Source organism: Vulpes vulpes, chromosome 10 (assembly GCF_048418805.1).
Source record: "Vulpes vulpes isolate BD-2025 chromosome 10, VulVul3, whole genome shotgun sequence".
NCBI classification, from domain to species: Eukaryota; Metazoa; Chordata; class Mammalia; order Carnivora; family Canidae; genus Vulpes; species Vulpes vulpes.
Window position 1 is genome coordinate 10,703,100 of NC_132789.1, and position 27,248 is coordinate 10,730,347.

The 27,248-nt window shown below is 47.3% G+C and overlaps 2 protein-coding genes across 4 annotated transcripts in view; one reads left to right on the top strand and one right to left on the bottom strand.

Annotated features, from left to right (window-relative positions):
• Positions 1–1,058: 1,058 nt before the first annotated feature.
• On the bottom strand, positions 1,059–26,541 carry IQCD (IQ motif containing D). The gene is given in 7 exon segments (XM_026018842.2): positions 1,059–1,573; positions 3,629–3,700; positions 5,328–5,561; positions 8,701–9,370; positions 9,372–9,461; positions 26,135–26,412; positions 26,509–26,541. Coding segments are annotated over 7 exon segments (1,719 nt in total). The 3' UTR covers positions 1,059–1,231.
• The window catches only part of TPCN1 (two pore segment channel 1), a 63,375-nt gene continuing 62,302 nt past the window's right edge, over positions 26,176–27,248 (top strand). The window contains exon 1 of one of the 3 annotated variants that reach the window (XM_026018904.2): positions 26,176–26,383. The gene's annotated coding sequence lies outside the window, so the exon portion shown is untranslated. Of the gene's footprint in view, positions 26,399–27,248 lie in introns of all 3 variants that reach the window. The other 2 variants (XM_072722883.1, XM_072722884.1) reach the window with 2 other exon arrangements.

A 27,248-nucleotide genomic window follows, 5' to 3' on the forward strand; every position in this document is an offset into this window, starting at 1 on the left:
CATCACACTGCCCCCCTGCCCTGATGCACTTTCAGGAAGCACTGGGATTAAGAGCCCAGTTGGTAGCCGTATCTTTGGTTCTGTACCTCCACCTCTGGGAGGGGAAGAGCAGACATGTGGGGAACTGGTCTGGGAGCGACCACCAGTGCCTGGGACATCAGGGACGCACGTGCAGACAGCTACAGGGGTCAGGATGGCCCCAAGCAAAGCAAGCAGCTATGCTCTTGGCACAGACACTGCATTTGAAACACATAGGATGTGAATTTTCACAAAAAAAGTTCATTTCCTCCTTGGTTTCACCTGAGACATCCAGCTCTCCTCTGCCTTTATCTCCTTGGCCAGTGTTGTAATAGAAGAGCCAGAAATGCCCCTCCTCCCCAGTACTGCTAAAGAGGGTGACAGCCCAAGTGTGATGATACTGGGGCAACTGGCAGGAGGCCATGTGTCTGGAAGGCAGCTGGGAGTAGTGGGGACTGGGGCAACCTGCAGTGTCTGCCATCTAAAAGGGGCTGGCTGCTGCTTGGCTCTAGAAGACCGGCGGACCCCAGGATATCTGGATGTGATTTTTCCAGAAAAAGCAGAAAGCTGCATTTCTCTAGGACAGTCCCTGATTTTTTTAAATGCCAGTAATGAATATGTATATATATATATACATATATAGTTCAACTACCTGGGGACCAAATAAAGCTAATGTAAGGCTGCTGGTTTATGATGCAGAGGCTCTTTCACACTGCTGGATAAGGGAGAAGTTGGGGGCAAATGGATAATCCTAGAGCAGGGGTTGAAGGCAGCCTGAAACCCCCGTCCTCCTGGAGTTCTCCACCTGCACCTCCCACAATCTCTGCAGGCAGCTGTGACCACACCCACCACCCTGGTGGCTGCTGTGTCCACCACAGCCATGACACTGCAGTCTGAGGTCAGGAAGGCTGCTGCAGTTCAGGGTCCAGCTTCCCGCTGAGGCTTAAAGAAGGAATGGCTCTGTGCTGAGGGCCTGGCCTGCATGCTTTCCCCAGGGGAAGGGCATCTACACATGTGGACAAACACACAGGGCCAACAGCCCTGGGCAAAAAGACATTTATTTGTAGGATGTGGTTTAAAAAGACTTTTAACTTTGAAAAATCATTTCAGCCAGGAATGGCAAGGCTCCCCCTCCTTGTGGCCTCATGGCCTGCTCTCTGGGAAGTGGGGAGCACAGAGACACAAACCAGGAATGGGGCCCCCAGGAGCAGACTCATTTCTTGGCCTTGGCCTTCCCCTTGGCCTTCTCCTTCCCCTTCTCCTTGGCCTTCCCCTTGCCCTTCCTCTTGTCCCCCGCTTTGCTCTTGCTCCGCTTCCTCTTCCTGGACCTGAGCATGGAGCGGACCAGGTAGCCCTTCCACAAAGCCTGGATGAGCGTGGCGGCCCGCGTCATGCGCAGCATCTCCTGCTTGGCCTCCATCCTCTTCTTGGCATTGATCTCCCGCTCGGCCCGGATCTGGGCGAACTCCTCCACGAGCACATTGTGCCTCTGCTTCAGCTCCTCCAGCTGGACCTTCTCCTCCTTGTGGATGGTGTCAAGCTCCTCGTACTCATCCTGAGATGAGGGTCAGGGGGTGGGGGTCACCAAGCAGAGAGCACTGCCTGCCACCCTCCCCCTCAGACACCCCCACCTGTCCCAGAGGGGCTTCTGACTCAACAGTGCTGCCCCCACTAAGCCTTTCTGCATCCGAGGCCCGGATGAGAACGGGAAAGGTGATGTGGTCCAACCCCACTTGAGGTGAGACCTGAGTGAAGTCATCTCAGGAAGAAGGAAAGAATCTAGGCTGGTAGGTTAGGCAGGCTGGGTATCAAATCCCAGCTTGGCTGTGCCTTTGGGAGCTTCACCACTGAAGCTTCATTTGTCCTCTGAAACATAGGACAGTTTCAAACCCAGGTAGTGGGTGGGAGCTTTTTGCAGGATTAAATGATGGGGTGGACACAATGTGCTGGATGTGGTACCAGGCACACAGTGAGGACATAAAAATGCAAGCTCTGGGGGGCCTGGGTAGCTCAGCTGGTTAAGCGTCCAACTCTTTTTTTTTTTTTTTTAAGATTTTATTTTATTTATGAGAGACACAGAGACAGAGGCAGAGACACAAGCAGGCAGGGGCTAAACTGCTGAGCCACCCAGGGATCCCAAGCATCTGACTCTTGATCTCAGCTCAGGTCGTGATCTCAGGGTCGTGAGATTGAGCCCTGCGTCAGGCTCCGTTCTCAGCAGAGGGTTTGCTTGGGACTCTCTCTTTCCCTTTCTCTGCCCCTCCCCCTGCTCACGCATACTCTTGCTCTCTTTCTCAAATAAATAAATAAATAAATCTTTTTTTTTAAATGCAAACTCCCACCACTGAAGCGGTGTGTCTCACAAAGATACCCAAGTGAGGGGGCGCCTGGGTGGATTAGTGGTTGAGCGTCTGCCTTCAGTTCAGGGCGTGATGGAGTCCCACATCAGGCTCCCTGCATGGAGCCTGCTTCTCCCTCTGCCTCTGTCTCTGCCTCTGTGTGTGTGTGTGTGTGTGTGTGTGTGTCTTTCATGAATAAATAAATAAAATCTTTTAAAAAAGATACCCAGAGTGGAACTTTCTTAGGTGATTAAGTCCCACGGTTCTTCTTATGTCCAGCTACTGCCTCCTGGTGCCATTCACACCTATCCCTTCCACTAATACTTGCTGAGCATCTACCAGAAGTGAAGGGCTACCCGAGGGCCCAGGGCTGAGTAGACTTGGTCTCTGCTGATGAGGAATCCACCACCCTCACTGGGACCAGAGAAACAAGAGCACAGCCTCTGCAGTCCCTCTTCCCTAGAGCACTCAGGATCAGAGCAAGACCCCAATTTGCCCTTCTCCTGACTTTGGACCATTCAGAGGCTGATGTCATCTCCAGTGCTTGCCACACCTTCCTGGCCCTGAACTTGGGACCTTGGGCCACCTATGTTATCACAAAGCCTGGGGAGGGGGGGAGGGGGCTTGAGGGCACTTCATTTACCAGGCCACTTTTCCCTAAGCACCTCCTTCAGGCCAGGTCCTGTTGCAGGTACAAGCATTTGTGACAATGGTACCTCACTGCATCCACATTGTGGTCCCAGCCTGGTCATTACTGCCTCTATTGATCACATGCAGAGTCAGGCTAGAAAGGTGGAGCCCCTTGCTTCAGGTCATACAGCTGGTGACACTAGGGTAGAAAGATCCTCCAAATGATAATGGGGACCATCTTCTCTGTGCTACCTGAGCACATGGCACATCTCAGGCCCACAGTGGAAAGTTTCTGGGTGACTGAGTGAAGTACGGGAGGCAAGCTTGTACCTAAGTCAGCCAGGAAGGAGCCCTGGTTTTGAAACTGTAGACAGTTGAGCGCAAAAGGAACAGTGAGTATGGGATGTGGACACTAGATGGAGCCAAGATCGTTAGGCCTAGTGACAAGCACTCAGTAGCTTCCAGCTCTGGCTCCTTCCTTTTCCACTTCTCCCCTGGCTGCCCCAGGCCAGACAAATCTTCAGCCTAAGAAGGGGGCAGGGAAGACCATCTGGGGGGGCCCAGAGCTTGGCATAGAACAATGGACCATTCCTAGAGGATCATGGGAAATGCACTTAAGAGACTTTTTGCAGCACAAATACCTGCTTCGCACTCATCTCCATATCATACTTCTGGATCCAGTTCTCGATTTCCGTCTCCACTTTATATTTCTTCTAAAAAAATCCAACAAGTCTGTTTGATGGATCAATGTGAACAATAAATTGCACCGAACTTGCTCTGCATCAGGCTTTCATGCTTTGCCCACTGAATCTACACAACAAGGAAGGTTCTCCTCCATTTCACAGATGAGGAGACTGAGGATCAGATAGATGTGCTGACTCACTTGCCCAAGATCACAAAGCTAATGAGTGTAGAGACTGGAATTGAAGCCAGAGGTCTGAGTCCAGAACATTCTAGGCAGAGGGAGCAGCAAGTGCAAGGGCCCTGACATAGGAACAGGCTTGTGGTGTTTAAGAACAGAAATTGAGCCAGTGTAGCTGGAGTGGAGTGGCTGAGGAGGAGCAAGGTCCCAGGGAGGTCAGAGTGAGAAGCTGTGTCATGGAAGGAAATGTCAGAGGGGGAGGAGTTTAGATTCTAGGGTAAGGGAGAGGGGAAGCGATTGGATGGATTTAGATGTAGGCGAAGGACATAATTTAATTTGTAAAATATCAGCTCCCATACTTACCATGGAATATTGTTCAGCCATAAAAAGGAATGAAGAATTGATAAATGCTATGTGGATGAACCTTGAAAACACAATGCTAGGTGAAAGAAGCCAGATACAAAAGACCACATACTGTGTGATTCCATTTACATGAAGTGTCCATAGGGATGGAAAGCAGATTGGTTGTCTGCCAGGGGCTCGGGGAAGGGGGTTGAGGAGTGATGGCTAATGAGTCTGGTGTTTTATTTGGAGGGATGGAGGTGTTCTGGAACTAGACAGAGATGGGGGCTGTACAATACTAGATGTACTAAATGCTATCCAATTGTTCACTTTACAATGGCTGATTTTATATTATATGAACTTCACCTCAATGAAAAAGAAATAAATAAACCAACTTCCTAATCCTGCAGAGCAAGAACTTTTAACTTGGACACCAGCATCGGGCTGGCTTCAGAGGGCCTATGCCTCCAAGAATCGTCTACCAGTATATGTAGGTGGATCTGTGCTTTCTTATGGAGGAGAGGTCCATGGCTGCCACCAGGTGCTCAGGAGTCGTGACACTAAACAAGACCTGGGAACAAGTATTAGAGCAGGTGCCCTTTGTGGGGAGAGAGATTTGGGAGCAACCTGGGTACGTGCACTGGGGCTCAGTGGAGATGATGGAGGAGGCAAAAGAAGAGATGACATTTACCAAGCGCTTACTCTGCACTCATTCTTAGGGGGATCTCATTCAATTCTCCTAATGACCGGCAGACCAATCTGATCACTTTTGCTTTAAAGATGGCAAAAACCAAGGCTGGAGGGAATTATGAAATCGCAGGAGCTGTATGAGCTCCTTTGCACAACAAGTGGGTATTATCACAGCTGCTGGGCTCAGAGTAGTTAAGGAATAGCCAGTGTGCCACAGGATGGGATGGTCTCTCTGCCCCAGTCCCCAGGATCTGTGCACAGCACCCTCCTGCTCCCAGGGGATGCTTGGCTCAATCCTAGGCTTCCCCTGGCCCCATGCCCTCCTCCTCCAGGGAGCTGTGCCCTGGGGGCCTGGAGTAGCCCTCCCACGCCCTGTCCTCCCACTAGACCTCTCTCTGCCCCTCCCCTGCCCCAGGGCCTCCCCTGTCCCCACACCCTGGCAGCACCTTCCTCAGCGCCTGCTCTGCCTCCTGGTTTTCCATGACCAGGTTGTGGTGCTGGGACCTGAGCATCAGTATCTCCTGCTGCATCTTGGACACCCTGGCCTGCGAGGCCCGGAAGTAGGTCTTCTGCTGCTTCTCCGCCTCCTGTTTGATGCGGAAGAGGCTGTTTTCTGAGAGCTTGAGCACCTGGTGCAGGTGGTTTTTCAGTTCTTGGATCACAAAGTTCTCTTTCTCCACCTGGGTCAGGAAGATGAGAGGCTCCATTACTACCTACCCGATGCCCGGTAATCCCAGGAGTGGCATGGGCTGCAGGCCGCTGAGGATGGAATGAGCAACTTGCCTTATTACCTCGCAGAATCCTGCCCCTAAGGCCCAGGGGAGATGGAGATAGCCTGCTCACTGACAAGGTAATTGATGGCTCAAGGGGGTCGAGTCATCTGTCTGGGGCTGTACAACTGAGCTGGGACTTGAGGCCACAGGTCTGTCTGATAGAGCCCACATTCTCAGTCACCGCCCTCTACTTCCTGGCATGAGTGATAGGCACAGGCAAGCCAGAGTAACGTTGCCGAACGGTCTGGGGCAGTGGCAGTGCCCAGGGCACAGAATGGGACTGCTCGTTGGCAGAGACACGTGGCATGATTCATGAAAGCAGGGGATACACATACTGTGGGGATTGCCGCCCGCTGACGCCTGAGGGCCTGACTTGTCCCCTGCCCTCCGTTGGCTCTAAAACAGGAATCGAGATGAAAGATGGGGCTGTTTTGTCCATAAGCTCCAAAGGTGGGTCACAAGCCCTGGAGTCTCCCTCTGAGCACATCAGTGCTAGAGCTGGCTCATGCCAGCGGCCTGGGGCTGGGGTCAGCTGGCAGTAGGGCCTGGGGGTCTGGGCTCGCTTCCTGCCAAGAGTGAGGGAAGGCGTGCCTTTGGAGCAAGCCTATCCTGTGGGCAAGGCTTCCTGACCTACATGTTGGGTTCTAGAGTGGGCGGTATTATCAGCAGTCAGAGCTTTCCTTGACCTCACAGTGGCCTCACTGGTGTCACCGCCATGTTTTACACTGAGATCTAAGTGACATGAGCAAATCTGCCCACCTGGAAAAATGGGATTTGACCTCAGATTTGTTCAACTGTTTCCACCACCTGAATGGGACCAACAAAGCCATTTGGGGCCCTTCTCCCTGTCCTTCACTGGCACTCTTCTAACCTGTGAGCAGTCTACCCTGACCAAAGACCCAAGAGCCTGTCATCTCTCCACTCAGAAAATAGTTTCCAGGAGTGCCTGAGTGGTTCAGTCAGGGGAATATCTGCAGGAAGTTCAGGTCATGATCTCGGGTCCTGGGATTGAGCCCTGAGTTGGGGCTCCCTATTCAGCAAGGAGTCTGTTCCCTTTCCCTTGGCTCCTTTCACCCACCCATCCCCTGGCTCTGTTCTCAATCTATCTCAAATAAATAAATAACGAAGAAAGAAAGAAAGAAAGAAAGAAAGAAAGAAAGAAAGAAAGAAAGAAAAAAAGAAAAGAAAGAGAGGAAGGAAGAAAGAAAGAAAGAAAGAAAGAAAGAAAGAAAGAAAGAAAGAAAGAAAAAGAAAAGTAGGAAAGAAAGAGAGGAAGAAAGAAAGAAAGAAAGATAGGAAAGGAAGAGAGGAAGAAAGAAAGAAGGAAAGAAAGAAAGAGAGAAAGAAAGAAGAAAGAAAGAAAGAAAGAAAGAAAGAAAGAAAGAAAGAAAGAAAGAAAGAAAGAAAATAGTTTTCATGTCCTTCTTAGCTTAGTGCCAGGCTCACTAGGGGCATGACAGTGGGCCCAAAGAGACAAGGTCCCTGTCCTCTTACAGGGTGCTAGATCCAAATCCAATAATCACAATAACCACATAAATGTTTATCAGTAAACTCTGAGACATGCCTTGAAGGACGAAGTTGGTGAGAACATAAGGAAGGAGGGACTGCCTGAGCCACTGTGCAGGGAGGGTGGGCAGCCCACAGCTTTGGAGGGTCTTGAGCTCTGTGAATCCTGGGGCGATGAAAGCGCAAGTGCAGACACTTGCACTTGGCAGCACAGGCTGGTTGCAGCTCAGGATCGGCTCCCCCTGCCCCCGGAAAGGCTGTGGAGCTGAATGCTTCCCTGGGAATGTGGCCCCAGCTATAGAACACCTTTCCCAGCATCACTAGCGCCCCCCCCCCCCCCCACCGCCCCGGGTGTGGCTAAGAACTGTAAGGTGGGCTACTTCCAGGTTGCATCCCTAAGAGGCAAGTATTAAGGCCTTCCTCCCCTTTCCTCTACTTGCTGGCTATACCAGCAGTGATATGGTGGGGGTCTTCTGGGTCCACAGTTAGAGTCCTGTGTGGTGGACAGCAGAAAGGCCGGACAGAAAGAGCCTGGACCCGTGACAATTTAGGAGGCAGAGTTGCTACGCTTGCTCCAGCTTTTCCACTAGAAAGAAATACATTTCCACTGTGACTAAGCCACTATTATTTTGGGTCTCTGTGTTCAGCAGCCAAACCTATACTTATACCCACATCACAGGGACTTTGTTAGGCTTTAGTGAGAAAATGTATGTAAAGCACAATACATAGTTACGTGTCCCAAATGTTTGTTAGGTTGGGATCATGTTATCAGTTCCCTTCTTAAAAATTCTTCTAGAGCTTCCACCTGTCCCATCTGCCCCTTGCCCTTATGACAGACATCACATCCTTTGATCAGACCTCAAAGGCACTATGTGATCTGAGGGCAAAGCCTAAAGCATTTACTATCCAGTCCTTCATAGAAAAAGTCTGCCTGTTGCTGGCCTGGCAGGCCCCTGCCTACCTCTCTTGCCTGGTTCACTCCCTTTGACTCTTCATGTGTTGGCTTTGACATCTCGCATGCTTTGGGTCTAAGTTCATTTCTCTTGTAACATTATCTTCTAGCACTCCAAGCTTACCTTACATTGTATTTCTCAAAACTGTAATTAAATTAGCTCTTTAAGACCTACCTCCCATGGGCAGCCCCGGTGGCTTAGCGGTTTAGCGCCGCCTACAGCCCAGGGCGTGATCCTGGAGACCTGGGATTGAGTCCCACGTCAGGCTCCTTGCATGGAGTCTGCTTCTCCCTCTGCCTGTGTCTCTGCCTCTCTCTCTCTCCTCTCTGTGTATTCTCATGAATAAATAAATAAAATCTTTTAAAAAATTAAAAAAAAAAAAGACCTACCTCCCATGAACTGCATGAGGCAGGGAACATGTGGACTTACACTTAAGACCTGATATGTAGCCAGTGTTCCCGACAATATTTCTAGAGTGAATGAATAACAGCAGGTATTTAAATCACTGAAGGAAACACCCAACTGCAAAAGGTTTGGCTCCTCTGTGTGGCTCCTTCCACAACCTGACCAATACCATTAAGCGATACCTCTGCATCTCTGTTCTTCATGCTCGCTGCCAATTCATTTTCGAGAGCATCGATGATTTCTTGGTTTCTCCTGTTCCGTCTACTGATATCCTGTATGAACTGATTCTTATCTCTAGCTTCCATGGGACTAGTGAGCAGCTTCTCGAAGAGAAAACCCCGTAGTTCTATCAGGCAATCAATAAAATTTTGGGCTTCTGCGCTTCTGCTCACTGTATGCATCTGCAAGAGCCTTGCTGCCTGTGGGTTATTCAGCAAGAGTCTGAGGATGTCCTTGGTAGATTCTTTGATCTGTTGCATAAGTGGCAGGAGGCTGGATTTCTGCAGTTCTAAGGAGAAGAGGCGGTCTCTGTACCACCCTTCCTCCTCTTCCTCCTCCTGCAACTGCCTTTCTTTATCCTGCAGGTAAATGACACTGTCCAGGAGGCTATGGCAGAGGTCCTCGTGCTCCCTCACAGCCTTCAAGATGTCCTGTCCCAGCATCCCCTCCAGAGTCTCGTAATTAGAAGCCACATATGACAGCAGAGTCACCAACTCTACCTTGTGGATGGTCTCATCCAGTACGGACATGATCCTCTTGGTCTCAATGGTGGTGAGTTTGGACTTAGAGGGGACCAAGGGTTTTAGCAGTGAGGCAGGCTTCTTGGATGGCTCTGCCATCAACTCCATTCTTGATGTCAGGGCCCTGGTAGAGAGGGGCCACGGTGAGGACATCTAGAGCAATTTTCTGAGCAGACTGTATGCCCTGGGAGATTGAAACTTCGCTAGATTACACAGGCCTCCAGTTGTTATTGTCTCTGATGACCCTGCAAAGGAAGGAGTGAGTGGTTAGTAGAGCCATGCTGCAAGGATGTGGCTGGTATGGCCACGGCAGCCACAGACCGTCAACATCATTTGTCCCTGGTGGCCTGCTGCTTTTTACCCAGAACCTCTTCCTGAAAGCAGTTTCTAGCTTTGTGACAGTCTCAGGCCACAAGGGTGGGAGGACCCAGTGGAGAGGTGGGTCTTAGGCAAAGGTGTCAGGCAGGGAACACCATGCTGTTGAAGTGAGTTAACTATGCAGGATATGAAGTATCCACTGACATGGATTTGTTCAGCTATGGACAGTAACAAGCATTTAAATAAATGCAACAGATATCATAGTGACTTAACATGAATGAAAAAAAGTCAATGCTAGGGGACTGTTAAAAAAAGTATCTAGGGGCACCTGGGTGGCTCAGTGGTTGAGTATCTGCCTTTGGCTCAGGTAGTGATCCTGGAGCCCTAGGATCAAGTCCCACATCGGGCCCCCTGCAGGGGAGCCTGCTTCTCCTTCTACCTATGTCTCTGCCTCTCTGTGTCTCTCATGAATCAATCAATCAATCTTTAAAAAAAAAGTATCTAAATACAGAAAACTAGTTATACAGGTGATGGAAAGAGTTGAGAGGCTAACCAGGGATGGGGAAGCCAGCCAGCAAATGTCAATGGTAGGAGGCCCCCACAGAAGGAGGTGGTATTGATCCTGGGGACTAAGGGTCACCTAGGGGGAGCTGGAACCATAGTCATTTCCTGTCCAGGAGGAGCTATAGCCCCCAAGGAGCTGGGGCCGCTGCAGAGAGAAGAAACACTGTGGGTTCTTCTTCCTCCCGCCCACCAGTCCAACACCAGTGCCTCCCATTGGCCAAGTCCAGTTGAGAAACCAGATGACAAGAGAGCATGGGCTCTGCAACCTGCAAGTTGTCAGCAGCCTGAGACACAGCAGCACAAGGAGGGAGCAGATAATACAGCTGAGAGCAAATGGGACCAGGATCAGCATGGCACAGCTGCACTGGTTTTTAAGTATGGATATAAAAAATCAGGGGAAGATGAACAATGGCGTTGAAACACAATTTTTAAAAAAGATTATTTGTTTATTCATGAGAGACACAGAGAGAGGCAGGGACATAGGCAGAGGAGCCTGATGCAGGACTCAATCCCAGAACCCCAGGATCACGCCCTGAGCCAAAGGCAAATGCTCAACCACTGAGCCACTCAGGTGCCCCCTTGAAACACAATTTTTATTTTTATTTATTTTTTAAAGATTTTATTTATTTATTCATGAGAGACACAGAGAGTAGAGAGAGAGAAAGAGAGAGAGACAGAGACAGAGAGGTAGAGACACAGGCAGAGGGAGAAGCAGCCTCCATGCAGGGAGCCTGACGTGGGACTCGATCCCAGGACTCCAGGATCACACCCTGTGCTGAAGGCAGATGCTCAACCCCTGAGCCACCTGGGCTGGCCCTCAAAACACAATTTTTAAAAACCGTTTCACTAAATGCAATGTTGGATCCTGGATTGGAAAATGGACACATAGAAAAACGTAAACTCCAAACCAAGCTGAACCTGTAGTTAACAGCACTGTACTGATGCTAATTTAATTGAATTAACGACTTTCAGAAAAATGTATGGCAGCAATGAGAAATCAGTCATTGATGTTGCCCACATGGCATGATGGCTGAGTACCAACTTTGCAGCAGCCCAACTTGGGTTCAGACCCTTGCTGGGGGACCCTGGGCTGGTTATCTAATCCCCCTAAGCCTGGGCTTCCTCAGCCATGAAACAGGGATCCTAAGATTGAATGGGAAGTTTCTGGAACAGGGCCTGGACATTGTGAGTGCTCAATAACTAATAACTAGCATTATTAGCTCAGGGAAACCAAAATCCCAAGTCTAGGACTGTGCTGACTTCCTAGTCTGAGTGTCTGGGCGTGGCTGGAGACCCAGACATACCACATGGTCACTTCCTGCACAGGACTGGCTGGGCTTCCCAACATACCGTGTCTAAGAGGGACCCCACCATGTCCCCATACCTCACCCTCCTTCTTTATTCTTCGTCCTGATGATTGGCAATTCTGTCAGCCTAGTTGCTGGAGTTAGAAACCCAAGTGCCCCCCCCTCCTGCCCCAACTTTCATTACCCGCCACATCTGAGGCGGACACTCTGTTCTCTCAGTGTTCTTTCCTAGACAGCTCCCAGTCCTTTCGTTCTTGGCAGCCTCTCTGCCACTGAGTGAGGGCCTTATACTCTCTCACTTGGATGATTAAAGAGCTTCTTAACTTGTCTGCTTACATCTGCTCCTGCTCCCTGCAATAAGGATCATCCCTCCAGTCAACTATTTGGGCATTTATTGAGCCCCTGGGGATATTAAAGAGATGCAAGGTATGGTTCCTGTCCTCCCAGAGTTTACAAACTAGTTTGGAATATGAAACATGCACACATGAAGGTTCAACAGCTATAGGAGGAAGGGCAGAAAGCTGTCTTCACAGAATAGGTTGAGGTCATGACCAGCCTTCAGCAGAGTAGGGACTTTGGAGTTGATCTTGTAGGAAATTGGGATCCCTTTAGACATCAGGAAACATGTAACAGGATAAAATCAGATTTTTGAGAAAGATTGGTCATTATGGGTGATTTATAGAGGAAGCGTTGGTGGCAGGTAGATAAGTTGGGATATTATAAATCTTCCACCTCAGGGCCTTTGCACATGCTGTTTTTTCTTCTTGTAACACTTTTCTCCTCCTCCTTGCTAAGTTAATTCTTTGTACTCAGAGCTTTGTTCAGGTGTCACTTCCTCAGGGAAGCCATTCCTGGGCTTCCAGACTGGGTCAAAGTCTTTTAGTGGGTTCTTATAAGGTTACATCCCTTTTTTGCAGGCACCATCTCCACCCCAACCTCCTTCCCTCTTGCTTGCCTATATTGTAGGGGCTGGAAATAATGCTCAACTTCTCAACTTCCTTTACAGTTGGGAGTGGCTTTAGACACTGTTAGAGCCAATAAAATTGAGGCATTTTCTAGGGGCTTCTGGGAAACCTTATAGCTTCCCAATACAAAAGAAAGACATCGCTGGCTTCACCTCTGTTCCCTGAACTTGGGCTTTAATGCTGGAGCAGTGGTAGCCACTTTATGAATGAGAAGGAAAAGTTAAGAGAATTGCAGTAATGCTGTCCCTGATGTCATTGAGCCACTGGACCTTCCAGGGGTCCATCATCTCTTACCCAGATGACTGTGATAATCTCTTTACCAGTCATCCCACTTCTGCCCACTTGCCCCACAGTCTCATCTCATCACAGCAGCCAGAGGGAGACTTTTAAGATGTCAGATCCTTTCACCCTCCTGCTCCAAATCCAGTTCACAAGAGCTGATTGTTAAAATTTCAGGGTATTTTGTGAGCTGGTTGTTAAGCCATTGGTAGCTTGAAATCAGCCATGGCAGAAGTATTATACCATGGAAATTGGCAAATACTACAAGTCAGCACCCCTTCCCACCAAACTGGGTGTTGAACATTTGCCAGCGCACCACCACTACAACAGCTTCGCCTCTTGCTCGGGATAAAAGCCAAAGTTCCTATAGTAACCAGGAAGGTCCTACATATCCTGGCCGCTGCTACAATTCGCCCTTCTGCACTCATTCCATTCCTTGAACATGTCAAACGTGCTCCAACCTCTGACAGGGCATTTGCACTTGCTATTTGCTCACTACTACCCCCAGACCCCCAGACCCAGGTCTGGAACATTCCTCTAAATATCTGCAAAGCTGTTCCGTCACTCACTTCCTACTCTGCTCAAATCTCAGTGTAGTAGTGAGCATTTCCCCGATTTCCTTCCTAAAATATAAACCCTCTCCTCCTCCCTGCCCTTAATCCCTTATCCTGTTTACATTTCTCCCGGTTAAGAATCACCATCTGATGTTTCTAAATGGGCCTGTTTGTTTGTTTATTGTCTGTCTTTCCCCTTCCCCTAAAAAGTAAGCTCTAATGAAGGTAGAGGCTTTTTCTGTTTTGATCCCTGCTACATTTCGGGCACTGAAAAAACAAACAAACAAACAAACAAACAATCCCCAACACTGTCTTGGGGAGAGGTCTGGGGCTGGCATGGACAGGTTACCTGAGCCATTTTCATCATTCTCATTGTCATACTCTATCTGTAGATGCAAGAAACATTTTTTTAATATTTATTTTTATTTATTTATGATAGACACACACACACACACACAGAGAGAGAGAGAGAGAGAGAGGCAGAGACACAGGCAGAGGGAGAAGCAGGCTCCATGCCAGGAGCCGGATACGGGACTCGATCCCAGACTCCAGGATCGCGCCCTGGGCCAAAGGCAGGCGCGAAACTGCTGACCCAGGGATCCCCACAAGAAACATTTTGAAGAAGGAGTCATCAGGACTTGATGAGTGAGACCGTTTTGCGTTTGGGGGCCTGGGAGACAAAGATGGGGCCCTGAGGAGCTAGAAAAATTGGGAGCAGAAGTTTGGAAGGGAGGACAAAGAGCTCAGTTTTAAACTTGCTTAATTCTCGCTCCTGTCACTGGGATAGACAGCGGACAAAGGGTGTCTCTGCCTCCCCGTGATCCATGTCCTCTCTGCCAGGTGATAGTACCCTGGTTTTCTTTTTTTTTTTTTGTACCCTGGTTTTCCATTGGAGAGCTCATTCCTTCTCACACTGTATGCAGTCTTGGTGGGACTGCCAGGTCAGAGAAGGCTGCTCTCTCCCTCCCAGGAATCTGGGAGAGTCACATGTGGATGGGAGATGGTGGGAACTAGGTCATGCCAATGAGGGGGTTGCTAAAGATCCTGCAGCCAGGACCCCCAGTACTTCCTTGGCTGCTGCCCTTTCTGAGGCCCATTCTTCAGCTCTTCCTTCACCATTTTGCTTTAGCCATGGACAGTGTCTGTTGCTTGCCATCAAAGAACCCTAGCTGAGAATACTCTAGGCATCTGACAATGAACCATCTAGGGGGTTCCAGGGAGGCCTCAGGGATGGAGATATAGATGCAAGGGAGAAGTTGTGGCTATCCGAAGCCACAGGAGATATTCAGTTCTCAAAACCAGAGTAAATGGAGAGAAGGGTAAGACTGAGAGAAACATCTCCAGTGACTATGAGCCAGGAAGAGAGGCAAATCAGATCAGATGCTAAGGCTGCTGGGTTCCTAGGCCCGGCAAAATGGGTCCCAAAGTCAGAAGCCTCTGGGAGTTGACAGCTGAGAGGAGGATGGCATTATTTTGCATCTCTTTATTTCCCACCACTTTCTGCTCCCAAGTCAATCTTATGAATTCCCTTAAGGCTTTTCCTGAAGATAACATTTTAGGGACAGCTAAGGGAGCTTCCTTGGCTCCTCTTAGGATGAAGGATCATTGCCCTGTGACCACAGGAAAAATGTGAACAAAGTATATCACGAACACACTTCTCCCCATTGTCCCCCAAAGCTCTCAGGCATAAATCAAAATGCCTGAATTCTTCAGAGATTGCAGCTGGAAATGCAACATTATATGAAATGTTTCCAATTTGCTTTCAGCCAAATTACCTCTTTTGCTTTAAAGGGCAAACTTGTTTTCTTTGATTATGATGACGCCCATCAGTTTTTGACAGCTCATTTGGGTGAACACGAAAAAGCCGATGGAACAAGGATTGGGGGAAATGCATCTGACTCTGATGACAAAAATCACTGGAGAATCTCTTTTCCTTGAATCCTGATACGATCGTTTCATGTCCTTTTTAATGCCACCAACCTTAATATTTAAATCATTTCCAGCTTAAGCCTCTCCTTTTAAAATCCCTGCCCTGAGAGTGAAGCAAGATTGTTAATGGATGGGGAACTTTAATTGGATCTTCCCTTTATTTGTCATTAATTCTGCTGATGAACTTTATAAATGGAAATATATCTTTATCATGCAAATTACACCTCGTCTTCATTCAAATGGGCTTGTTGGATATTTTATTACTTTCACTCTCAGAACATTTTGAAAAAAAAAAAAAGGTTTCAGAGAAATTATATATATATTTTTTGCCTTGGGAGAAAAAGAGGAAGAAAACCCAACCCTTGCAAATACCCCACAAATCTAACAATGGTAGGTGGAATAGTCGGGGGTGGGGGGGTAAACAAAACTGTGTGTGTTGGGGGGGTGGAAATCTCATTTTATTTTATTTTATTTGGGGGGGGAATCTCATTTTAAAGATCGCCATTTTAATATTGGCTAACCCTTGAGAACTAACTCCATACCAAACACTGTTCTGAATGCTATGTGAGAATTAACTCCTTCATTCCTTAAAACAACCTTATGAGATAGTTGCTTTTATTAGCTCTATTTACAAAGAAAGGGAGGCAGAGGGAGGTTAGATGCCTTCAGGAGTTCACAGCTCCTAAGTGGCCCAGAGGCGTCTCAGCCCACGCAGGCTTTCTGGGGAGCCTGTTCCCTGTAGCTGCTGCTCTGTCTGGTCTCACCATTTTCAGATTGACTTTTACAGTGGACCAGGCAGTGGTCCACAGTGATTCTTTGCTGGTCCAGTCTCAATAAATCCTGCTAAGCAGTGACCCAAGAGGACAGACGTGTTCAAGATTCAGTTCCTAGAGCATTCAATCTACTTAGTAACTACAAATATGAATATTCGTATTTGTCATTTTATATACATGTATACGCCCACTGGTAGTGTTCCTGGGTATACCCAGGATCAGACACAGTTTGCAACCATAGGGCTGTCACCCCGTCCCTTTCACTTAGCGTAAGAGAGCTTATCAGAAGGCAGGTTAGTGAGTGGCTGAATTATTTTATTTGAGGGTAAGCCTTGAATCATCTCTCATTGACTTTTATGTTTTTGAGTCAATTATTACATACTTTGGAGCCTATTATAAACTAATTACCGAGACACACCTCATAACTGATCATGACACAGGGATCGTTGGGCAGCATGAGGGCACTATGTATGAGGCAGAACATGGGTTCTGGGTCAGGAAGGAAGCCTCCATGAGGATTGGTTCTAATTTAGGATTGTCTAAATTTCTCTCACTAGCACGCCACCTTTGGGATTTCTGCCAAGTCTAAAGACCAAGCTGTACTATTATTAACTCAACTTTTTTTTTTCTGAAGTACACTTTCATTCTTAAGTACTTTTCATTAAAAAGTATCTCCACTGCAACTGAAAAATCTGTATCATTTTCCTTATATAGAAGGTAATAATGTCTATGGCCTGAAATTATTTTACTCTAGCTGGGTGCTATTGCCCAGGGGCAATGAGTGCAAGCCCAGATCTCTATTGTTGAAAAGGAAGATTAGCAAGTGGTAGGGAGATGTTACAAACATACTAACAAAAAGACAGAATAGATAAATTACTAATGTCAAGAAGGAAAGAGGGGCCATCACTACTGATCCCATGGGTGTTAAAAGGATAATAAAGGAATATAATGAACTACTCTATGGCTATAAATTTGATAACTTGGATGAAATGGACTAATTCCTTGAAGATACAATCTACCAAAACTCTCATAAGGAGAAATAGATAATCTCAATGGGCCCTTATGTATTAAAGAAATTGATCAATAGTTAATAACTTCTCCAAACAGGAAACTCTAGGTCTAGAAGATTTCACTGGTAAATTTTACCAGATATTTGAGGAAGAAACTATACCAATTCTCTAACATTTTTTTCCAGAAAATAGAAGCAGAATGAATATTTCCTAACAGATTCTATGAGGCTAGCATTACTCTGATACCAAAATAGACAAAATACACTATAAGAAAGGAAATCTACGGACCAATCAATATCTTTCATAAACATAGATGCAAAAACCCTCAAATTGGATCCAACAAGGTATAAAAAGAATTATAGCCCATGACCAAGTGGGATTTCTTCCATGTCTGCAAGGCTAGTTCAACATTCAAAAATCAATTAATGTAATCCATTACATCAACAAAAAGAAAAATCATATCAATAGATGCAAAGAAGCATTTGACAAACTCTTAAACTGTTCATGATTTTTTAAAAAACAACAACAAAGCAAACTTCTCAGCAAGTGAGGAATATAGTGGTATTACCTCAACTTGATAAAGAACATCTACAAAAACCCTATAGCTAGCATCATAATTGTGAGAAACTAGAAGTTTATTCCCTAAGAGCAGGAATAAGGCAAGAATGTAACCTCTTATCCTTCCTGTTTAACAATCATAGTGAAGTCCTAGCTTGTGGAACAAGACAAGAAGAGGAAGTAAAATGAGATTAGAAAAGAAGAGATAAAACTATCTTTATTCACAGATGACAGGATTATTTATGTAGAAAATCCCGAAGAACCAATACACACACTTCTAGACTTACAAAATTATAGCAAAGTTACAGGATATAAGGCTAATATAGAAAAGACTTACTAACACCAAACTGAGACTTTCTCATTGATGTAATTAGAATTCAGAGAGTCCTGAAAGGGGCTTTCAGCATAGGCTTCTCATTACAGGAATCGATGTAAATAGGATTAGTGCCATGTGTGTACCTCTCTTCCTAAACCAGGTATCACTGAACCAAAAAAATGAGCTAAACACATCCTAATACCAGCCCTCTGTCTAAAATTCAGAGGAAATGTATTCTTAGACAACTTAATATTTCCTGCATGATTTTTAGCTTCGACTGAGATTTTTTTCTGCCTTCCTAGCTCCAGTCTTGGTACTTCCCATGACTAGACAAAAAAGGCTGCTTGCAGCTTAGATGTAGAGAGCTAAGAAAGAATGGTGTAAGGTGAGAAATATGCTTGGAGGTAGAGATGGCAAAAAGAAGTTTCCACAAGAGATGGAGGTCATGGTCTTCGTTTTTATTTTCCACCCTAGTGGAAAATTTGCAACTCTGGCTGAATTCAACATGGCTGAATCAAACCATGTTGTGGACTCCACAATTTGCAGAACTGATTTCATGTACTTTTGACAGCTCTGTCACATTTCTGAGATACACAATTCCCACTCAGCCCAGGCCCCCAGGACCTAGCACTAACACTAACCTAACCTAACCCTCCCTGCTTCACTCCCTGAGGTCCTACTTGGGACTCAAAGAAGTCTTTGATGGTGAGGCGATTCGTAGTCACTTAGTTCTGATTTCACTACCTACTTGCTGGGTTGATACACAGAGGTTTTGCCTTTGAAGCAGGAGGAATTTTTCCTTTTAGCCTCAGAAGATCCCACTGGTCTGGGAAACATGCAAATAGCTTTCTTCAGAAGAACTCTGGGTGCTTTATCTGAGCCTTCTAAGTCTAGAGCAGAGAGAGTGAGAGGCTAGAAAGCGGTAGAAAATCCATGACGAAGACTGCTATCCCAAAACATGATGGCATAGGAGGCACTCAACAAATCACTGTTGAGTGAATGAAGAGATAGCAAATCCAGCTTTAACGAGAGGCCCATTACCTCGTACAGAGATGTCAGCATAATAGGTTAATGTTATTTCAAAAAATACATTATGTGCTGAATTAGAACCAGACAACAGTGCCATATTTTTTTAATAATTTTTAAAAAAGAATTTATTTATGATAGTCACACAGAGAGAGAGAGAGAGAGGCAGAGACATAGGCAGAGGGAGAAGCAGGCTCCATGCACCGGGAGCCCAACGTGGGATTCGATCCCGGGTCTCCAGGATCGCGCCCTGGGCCAAAGGCAGGCGCTAAACTGCTGCGCCACCCAGGGATCCCCTATAGTGCCATATTTTAATAATGAAAACGGTAGGCCAAGATTTGGCCTATGGATTGTTTTCCATCCCTGTACTCAGGGCTTGGAATTTTTAAACAAAAAGATTTAAATCGAATTTGTTTTTTTCTTTTTCATCTTTTTACCCCCCTATTGCCACTTACGAACTATTACCCAGTCCTCTCTTGTCCCTTTTGAGAACCTATGTTTTGTGGATTATATTTGGTTTGCAAAAGATTCCCAGGCTGGAGCTGTAGCAGTGAATGCTGGAGGTATTAACAGACAGGATCTCATCTGTGGGGATGACTCCATGGCTGGGGGCTCCAATGTTACCCTGTACTTTGGAGACAGAGGACATGGAATAATGATGGAGACTGGGAGGGAATGTGCTCCTGGGGACAGATTTCTAAACTTCTGGTTCTGATGAACATTCTCTACTGGACACTGGCTACAGTTATGGTCCTGGGCTAATTCACTTGGCCTTCTGGGCCTTCATCTCCTCCGTCTCTGAAGTAGAAAAGAAAAACACAAGTCTACCGTATAGTGATAAAGTTTGTGGGTTTTAGTGTCAGGCAGATTTGGAGTTCAATCCTCACTGAGTGGCTTTCGGCAAGTCAATCAACCTCTCCAAGCTTTGGCTTCCTTGTCTGTAAAATGGGGACAGTGATGGAACCACACTCAATAGAACTGTCATTGAGTATGAAATGAAATCTTGCCTCAATAATGTTTAGCTTTTATGACTTTTATTATGACTTCAAAAATCATATAGTTTAGTATTAACATCTGAACATTTACTTCTTAAAATAGGAGATGTAGTTTTCCTCAATATATACGTTTTTGTGCAGAAATGTTTATAAAGTGCCAAAATTGAACCTCTTTTAACTTTTTTACTGCTTGTTTTTGACTAGTTTGTACATTATTTTCATATTTCTGCAGCTGATGGAGGAGGACTAGAGCCCCTTAAATGTCTCCTTTTCCAGTCTCCTCCTCCTTATAAATCAAGTCACCACAATTTTTAATTCCTCTTTTGGTTATGGCATAGCTTTAGGCGTGTTTATTTATTTATTTTTCTTTTTAGGAGTGTTTATTTTTATTTTATTTTATTTTTTAGGAGTGTTTATTTCTGGTTCTACCCGACTGTGGGTAGCATCCCTGTGGTTGTTTGAGACAGAAGGAAGAATTTCCTAGTGGTGCCTTTAGAGTCTTCTAAAATAAACTTCCCCCACTTAAGAAAATATTTAAATCATAATCTTATCAAATGCAAAACACTGGCTTTTCCTGACTGCTTGACTACGTTGGAGAAGTGTCTTTTTTTAAACCAAGGATTGTGACCCTTTAGTGATGGTGAATTTGTTATTTAAAAATAAATGCAACAGAATAGAAAATATTAGAGTCCATCACATGTAGTTAAGTATTCATGTGTAAGTAAACACACTAGGTTGAGAAGGAAAATGTATTTCTTTGTCTGGCTTGTGGTTAAAGAAACAATCTGGGATACTTGGGTGGCTCAGTGGTTGAGAGTCTGCCTTTGGCTCAGGTCATGATCCCGGAGACCCGGGATCAAGTCCCACATCCGGCTCCCTGCATGGAGCCTGCTTCTCCCTCTGTCTATGTCTCTGCCTCTCTCTCTGTGTGTCTCTCATGAATAAATAAATAAAATCTTAAAAAAAAAGAAAGAAAGAAACAATCTGTGTTTGAAAGCCCCATGTTAAAGGCATTCAATTGGTCATGGAGTATAACCTGCTATTATTTGAAATCTGAGGTCAAAGATGCTCTGTATTTTCCTCCAATACTCTATATTTCAAATGATCTTGATTTGCAATCATGTTTGCTTTCAGTCCCACTAACTAGGGCCAGAAGGGAAAGGTAGAGATTTGTGTGTGTGTGGATGTGTATGTGGATGTGTATGTGTGTACCATTCGCTTTGTATGAAAATATCAGTCTGGGGATGCCTAGCTGCCTCAATAGGAGGAACATGCGGCTCTTGATCTCAAGGTTGTAAGTTTGAGCCCTATGTTGGGTATAGAGAGTACTTAAAACTTTAAAAAAGAAGAAAAAAATAAAAATAAAAAACAAGAAGAAAAAGAAAATATCAGTGTAGGACAGGGTTTCTCAAGCTCTGCACTAGTGACATTTTGGGTCAGATAATTCTTTGTTGTGGGGGCCCTCCTGTGTGTTCTAGGATGTTTAGTAGTAGCATCCCTGGCCTCTACCCATTTGACACTAGTAGCACATTTCTCCCACCACCAGTTCTGACCAGTAGGAGACAAAATGCCCCCAGATATTGCCAAATATCCCTGTGGGGTGGGAGTGGCAGGTCAGGGGATGCCCCTGGTGGAAAATCACAGGTCTAGACCACAGTGGCCCTGCCCCTCTATGAAACTCCTGGCTCCCCCATCCCAAGTCCAGTGCTCCATCCAGGTTCAAAGGAAAGTTTGTTCCTGGCTAGCTCAGCTCTGTCGGACAAGCTGAGATCTGTGCCACATAAAGCTGCCATCAGTTACAGAATCAAGATCAGGTTCACAATCTGGGTGTTAGGAGACCCAGGGGCATGACTCTACCCTGCTGGGGCTCTTGAAATAAGTCTGGGCAAGCCCCTTATCTCTCTGGCACCTGGGAATACAACACCTGTCCTAGCCACATCAAAAGGCAGCTGGGTGGAAGAGGGCTGATTTACTATATGGGAAAGCCCTTTTGAGAGTTAAAAGCCCTCTTCAAAGGGGAGTGATAATTATTATATGTTGCGGCATAAATCCGGTGGTGCCTCATTGTCTTGAGCTCTTGTCTCCTAGGGAAAAAAGTGTGGGGGTGAATTTAGCACTTGAGCAGAGAAGACTCGCCCCTCTAATTCAATTTTTCACCATAAATGGAGTGAAGATCCAAGCTACAGTCACGGCATTTATGTCTGACCATGTATGCCTAGAATGTTCCTGAGGGATGCCTTGCACAAGGCTGGGGCAGAGTTCTGTCTGGGATGCCTGGGCAGCCTCTTTAGCCTAGAGGTCGGGGGATTGATGCTGGGATTCTGTCGCCTCTGTTACCACTGTTTCCAATCTAAGGTCGTTTGGGGCTTTCTGGGGGTAGGGTGGAGTCTGGGAAAGGGAATGGTGGGGTGGATTCTTGCTTTCTACTAACTACTTGTGTATATTCAGATGAGGCATGAACAGTGACCTCAGACCTCGCCTTCTCATGCTTGCCTTTCCTGCCATTGTCACTACTTTGCCTTTTGTCCTGACTTGGCCTGGTTATCCAGCTATGATTCTATTGTCACTTCCTCTCACCCACTTACAGGAGTCCCAGGGATTAAGGAAATCATCCTGATTTGACTGGTTAGAAAATCCAGCCACAAGGCACATGGGTGGCTCAGCCAGTGAAGTGTCTGACTCTCGGTTTAAGCACAGGTGGTGATATCAGGGTTGAGAGATTAAGCCCTGAGTTGGGCTCCCTGATCAGCATGGAGTCTGCTTGAGATTCTCTCTCCCTCTCCTTCTGCCCTTCTTCATGCTCACTCAGTCTCTCTCTCTCTCTCTCTCTCAAATAAATAAATCTTTAAGAAAGAAAGTCCTGCCACAACAGCTTCCCTCATTGCTCAAGAGGAGGAATCAAAGGCTTGGGTTGGGGGTGGTGGGAGTTTTAAGCAGGGAGTGAGTGACAAGACTAGACCTACAGCCTGGGAAATTGTGGTAAAATGGTTGGTGGGTGCAATTGACAAGAGGAGCAGGTTTGGAAGGCTGTCACGGTGTCCAGGGAACAGATGAGGGTTGCCTTAACAAGAGAGAAAGCAGTGGATGGGCTCCAGAAACATAAAGAAGGCAGAATCAATGGGACAAAGTGAAGGATTGGATATGGGAGATGGGGGAGGAGAAGTGAGGGATGATGTCTAGTGTGTTGGCTCAGGTTGCTGGATGGATTGTTTTGGTGTTTACTCAAAGGGTGAACCTTATAAGACAAGCAGAGGTTGAGGGGTTTGGGGTGTTTATTGATCGTAGAACTTGCTATCTATTTGCCAAGACTTGTAAACTGTGGGGCTGTGTGTGCCTGGAGGGAGCACCTCTTCCTAATTCACACCAAGGCGCTATATATGTGTAGACTACCAGCCACTTGAGTGGGACATCTATGAGATGTGCAGGTGTGGTTGGGTATCTGGAGTAGACTTCGAGACACAGAAATATGAGAGCTGTTACTTTACAGATGGTGACTAAAGCCATGATGGGGGCAGGGACACACAGAGTGAGAAGGATGAAGCCCCTTCACTCCTGTGATGACATTCCTTCTCATTGGCTTCAACCTATCTGACCAGCCGACCTCAAAGCCCTCCTGTTCTCACTGTGCTGTCGCCACACTGGTCTCTAAAGTGTTCAAAGCATCAGATCTTCCCAGAAGATGTTCCTTTCGCCAGAAACCAATTCCCAACTCCTAGATTAGCTAATTCTCAACCTTCAAGTCTCAGCTCAGTGGCAGCCTCTCCCCAGATTGAAAAAAAAAGTGCACTATGGGGGTGCCTGGATGGCTCAGTCCATAAAGCCTCTGCCTTCAGCTCAAGTCATGATCCCGGGGTCCTGGGATTGAGCCCCAAGTTAGGTTCTTTGCCCAGCAGGGAGCCTGCTTCTCCCTCTCCCTCTGCCCCTCCTCCTGCTCACGCTTTCTCTCTCTCAAATAAATAAATTAAAAATTCTTTTTTTTTTTTTTAAAGTGCACTATAATCTCTGAAAACCCTCTGCACCTTTTCTGCATGGTACTGATCATGGGTATACTTTTTTTTTTTTACAGCTCTATTGAGGTATAATTTACATACCATAAAATCTACCCATTGTAAGTGTACAACTCAATGACTTTTTTGGTAAATGCTCAAAGTTATGCCACATCACAAAATTTCTGTCACTCCCCAAAATTCCCATGAGCTAACTGGCAAAGTATTTCCATTCCCAGATTTAACTTTTCTGGATAAATCATATAAATGAAATCATATAAATGGAATTATACAGTATGTAATCTTTTGCATCTGACTTAGCACAGTAATTTTTAAGCAGGGATGGCTCTGGCCTCCAGGAGACATTTGACAATAATTTTGGAGATATATTTGGTTGTCACAACTAGGAGGGGTACTACTGGCATTTAGTGGATAGAGGCTGGGAATAACACTAGCACAGAATGGGCCCCTATAACAAACAATTATCCAACTCAAAAGGTGCCAACGTTGAGAAATCCCGACTTTGCATGACATTTTTGAGGTTCATCCATGTTGTAGTGGATATTGTCATTTCGATCCACTATTCTACTTTCTGTCTCTATGATTTGGCTATTCTAGGTATCTTATATAAATGGAATCACACATATTTGTCCTTTTGTAACTGACTTATATTCACCTAGCATTATGTCTTCATGGTCTTCAATTCTTGTAGCATTTATCAGAATTTCATTCCTTTTAAAGACTGAATCTAATTCCTTTGTGTGTTTACTACAATTTGTTTATCCATTCATCCATTGATGGACTAGAGCTGCTTTTTTTTTTTTTACATTTTCTTTTGGTTTTATTCATTTATTCATGAGAGAGAGAGAGAGAGAGAGAGAGAGAGAGAGAGAGGCAGAGGGAGAAGCAGGCTCCATGCAGGAAGCCCGATGCGGGACCAATCCCAGGACTCCAGGGCAGAAGGCAGACGCTCATCTGCTAAGCCACCCAGGCCTCCCTAGAGCTGCTTTTTAAGGAAAGGATTGGTTGACCTCCATGCTGCACCATTCTGGAGATGAATCTCTGCAGGTGTAATTTTACATATATCTATATATTTCTGGATTAATGACTACCTCCCCCATTAGACAGCTCCATGAGTGGAAAAATGGAGGTTTTGTTGCTGTTGTTGCTTGCTTTACCCCAGCCTCCAGTAGTAGGCACTCAGTGAATCCTTGTTGAATGTATGAATATTTAAGGTATGGAACGAGATGACTCCCCCTGATCCATTTTAAGCAGGAAGATTCAAGGGCAAATGTGCCGTGGGAAGAAAAAGAATTGCCGGTATTTACTGATCACCGATATGTCGTTCAGCTCCATGCCAGGCTTCTTGATGTCTTGCCTCATTTAATCCTTACAACAAACCTTTTGAATGAAGTCTGTACGACGAAATCACATGCTAAGGCCAAGAATGGGAGTTCAGTTCTAAGGTTGTTAGCACAGGGCAAAAACTGGTATAATCGAAATGACCTAATTTGAACATTCACTCCAGTGAGATGCCTTCCGTCGCATGCTCATCCTGGAATTCACGGCCTTTGGGTGGAATGGTAGGGAACTTATAAGCTACCCCCTCATCCCCATCGCCTCTGTTTGACTTGAAATTAGCTAACTAGGATGAGACTCCACCTGACTCGTATCTTCCACGCTTTAAGGATGAAGTGGTGAGTGGAAGGGCGGAACAGGGGCAGGGACCCACAAGATGCCAGGCGTTCTGGCAAGGAGTTGAGGGGGAGGTCTGCTGAGGCAGGAGCTGGAGAGCACGGTTCTGGGGCAGGGGCGGGCCCGCGGGGAGGGCTGCTGATTCCTCGGGCAGCCAAAGGACAGCAGGCTGGACCCGCCTGCACATCTCCCGCTCATTCCCGGCCCTTCTCCCCACGCGGCCAACTCACCTGCTCCGAGGGCACCAGATCTCTGCGAGCCGTTTCCTCCGCTGTGCCTGCGTTGCTAGGTTACCCGCCAATCACGGGGGGAGGGACTCGGTATCTGACTGACTTTCCTTTTCACCATTCAGTTTCTTGTTCCGTTCGGTTCGCCCCACCTCCTGAGGCTTGACCAATCAGAAGCACCGCCTCTCGGACCCTCCACCAATCGAAAGACCCAGGACTCTCTCTGGGTTGGGCTGAACGAGTAAGGCGGGGAGGGTGGGAGGGGAAAGGGGGCGGAGCTTCCTTATCCCGCCCCTTCCCAAGGAGGGGGGCAGGGAGTCCCGCAGCAGCAGCGGGAGAGAACTGGGGGAAGGACGTGACGCTTGGCCAATCACAGCTCATCGTGCAACCTCGCTAGCCAATAGGCCGTGGCAAAGGGGAAATGGGGCGGGGCCGACGGGGTGGAAGGGACGGTAGGCGGCGGATGGGAGAGCTGGCGCAGCTGCCGTGGTGGCAGCGGCTGAAGTGGCGGCGCCTGCGGTGGCTGCAACAGCCTCGAGCTCGGGGCTTTGGCGGCGGCGCCCGCGGGCTGGGCTGCGCGGTGCGGACCCCGGCGCGCGGTCCAGGTTGCTGGGGCGGCGCGTGTAAGAATCCGAGGGGTGCGAGCGACGGCCTGGCCGAGAGGGCAGGGGTCAGGGGTCAGAGGGCGCGGAGTGAGGGTTTGCGCTGCGCCCTGGGCTGGGGGGGGGCGGGCAGAGCGGGACCGGACCGGCTGCGGGAGTCCTCGCCGCGCCTTCCTCATCCGGCCCGGGCCGGGGATGACGCCCCCTCTCCTGGCCCCCGGCTTACCGGGGCGACCCCCGCGCGGGGCCGGGACCCGGGACCCGGGACCCGGGCGGGGAGCACGTGGAGCTGGAGCCCGTGGAGCTGGAGCCCGCCCCGCACCCCGTCAGCTGCTCAGCTCCCGGGCGCCCGCGGGGACTCGTACCCGCACCCGGGGCAGGGATGGCCGCTGGCCCGCGTTCCTGGGACCTGTCCCCACGGGTGACCCTTCCCTTCTGGGTGCCCTGCAGAGGAAGAAGCCGAGCCCGCCGGAGGAGCCCTGGGCTGGGACTCAGGAGTCCTGCACTGTGTGACCTTGGGCAAGTCCCTTCTCCACTCTGGGCCTCACTTTTTCCCTCTCTGCAAAATGATGGGCTTGAATTCAAATCAGGGGCCTGGTTCTGCCAGGAGGTAGAGGGTAATGGTTAAGTGGGGAGGGCCGCTGAACTCAGACTGCCCACCGTGAGCTCTAGGCTCTACCAGAGCTTGTAAAGGGTGGGTTAAGTTAACCCCTCTAAGCCCCACTTGTCCTCATCTGGGAAGTGGGGATATTAGCTAAACAGGATTTCTCGACAGCAGCGATACTGACATTTGAGCTACATATTTCTATATTGGTGTTAGGTCTCCCCTGTGCATTGTAGGATGGATGTTTAGGGGCATCCCTGCCCTCTGCCTACCAGCACCTCC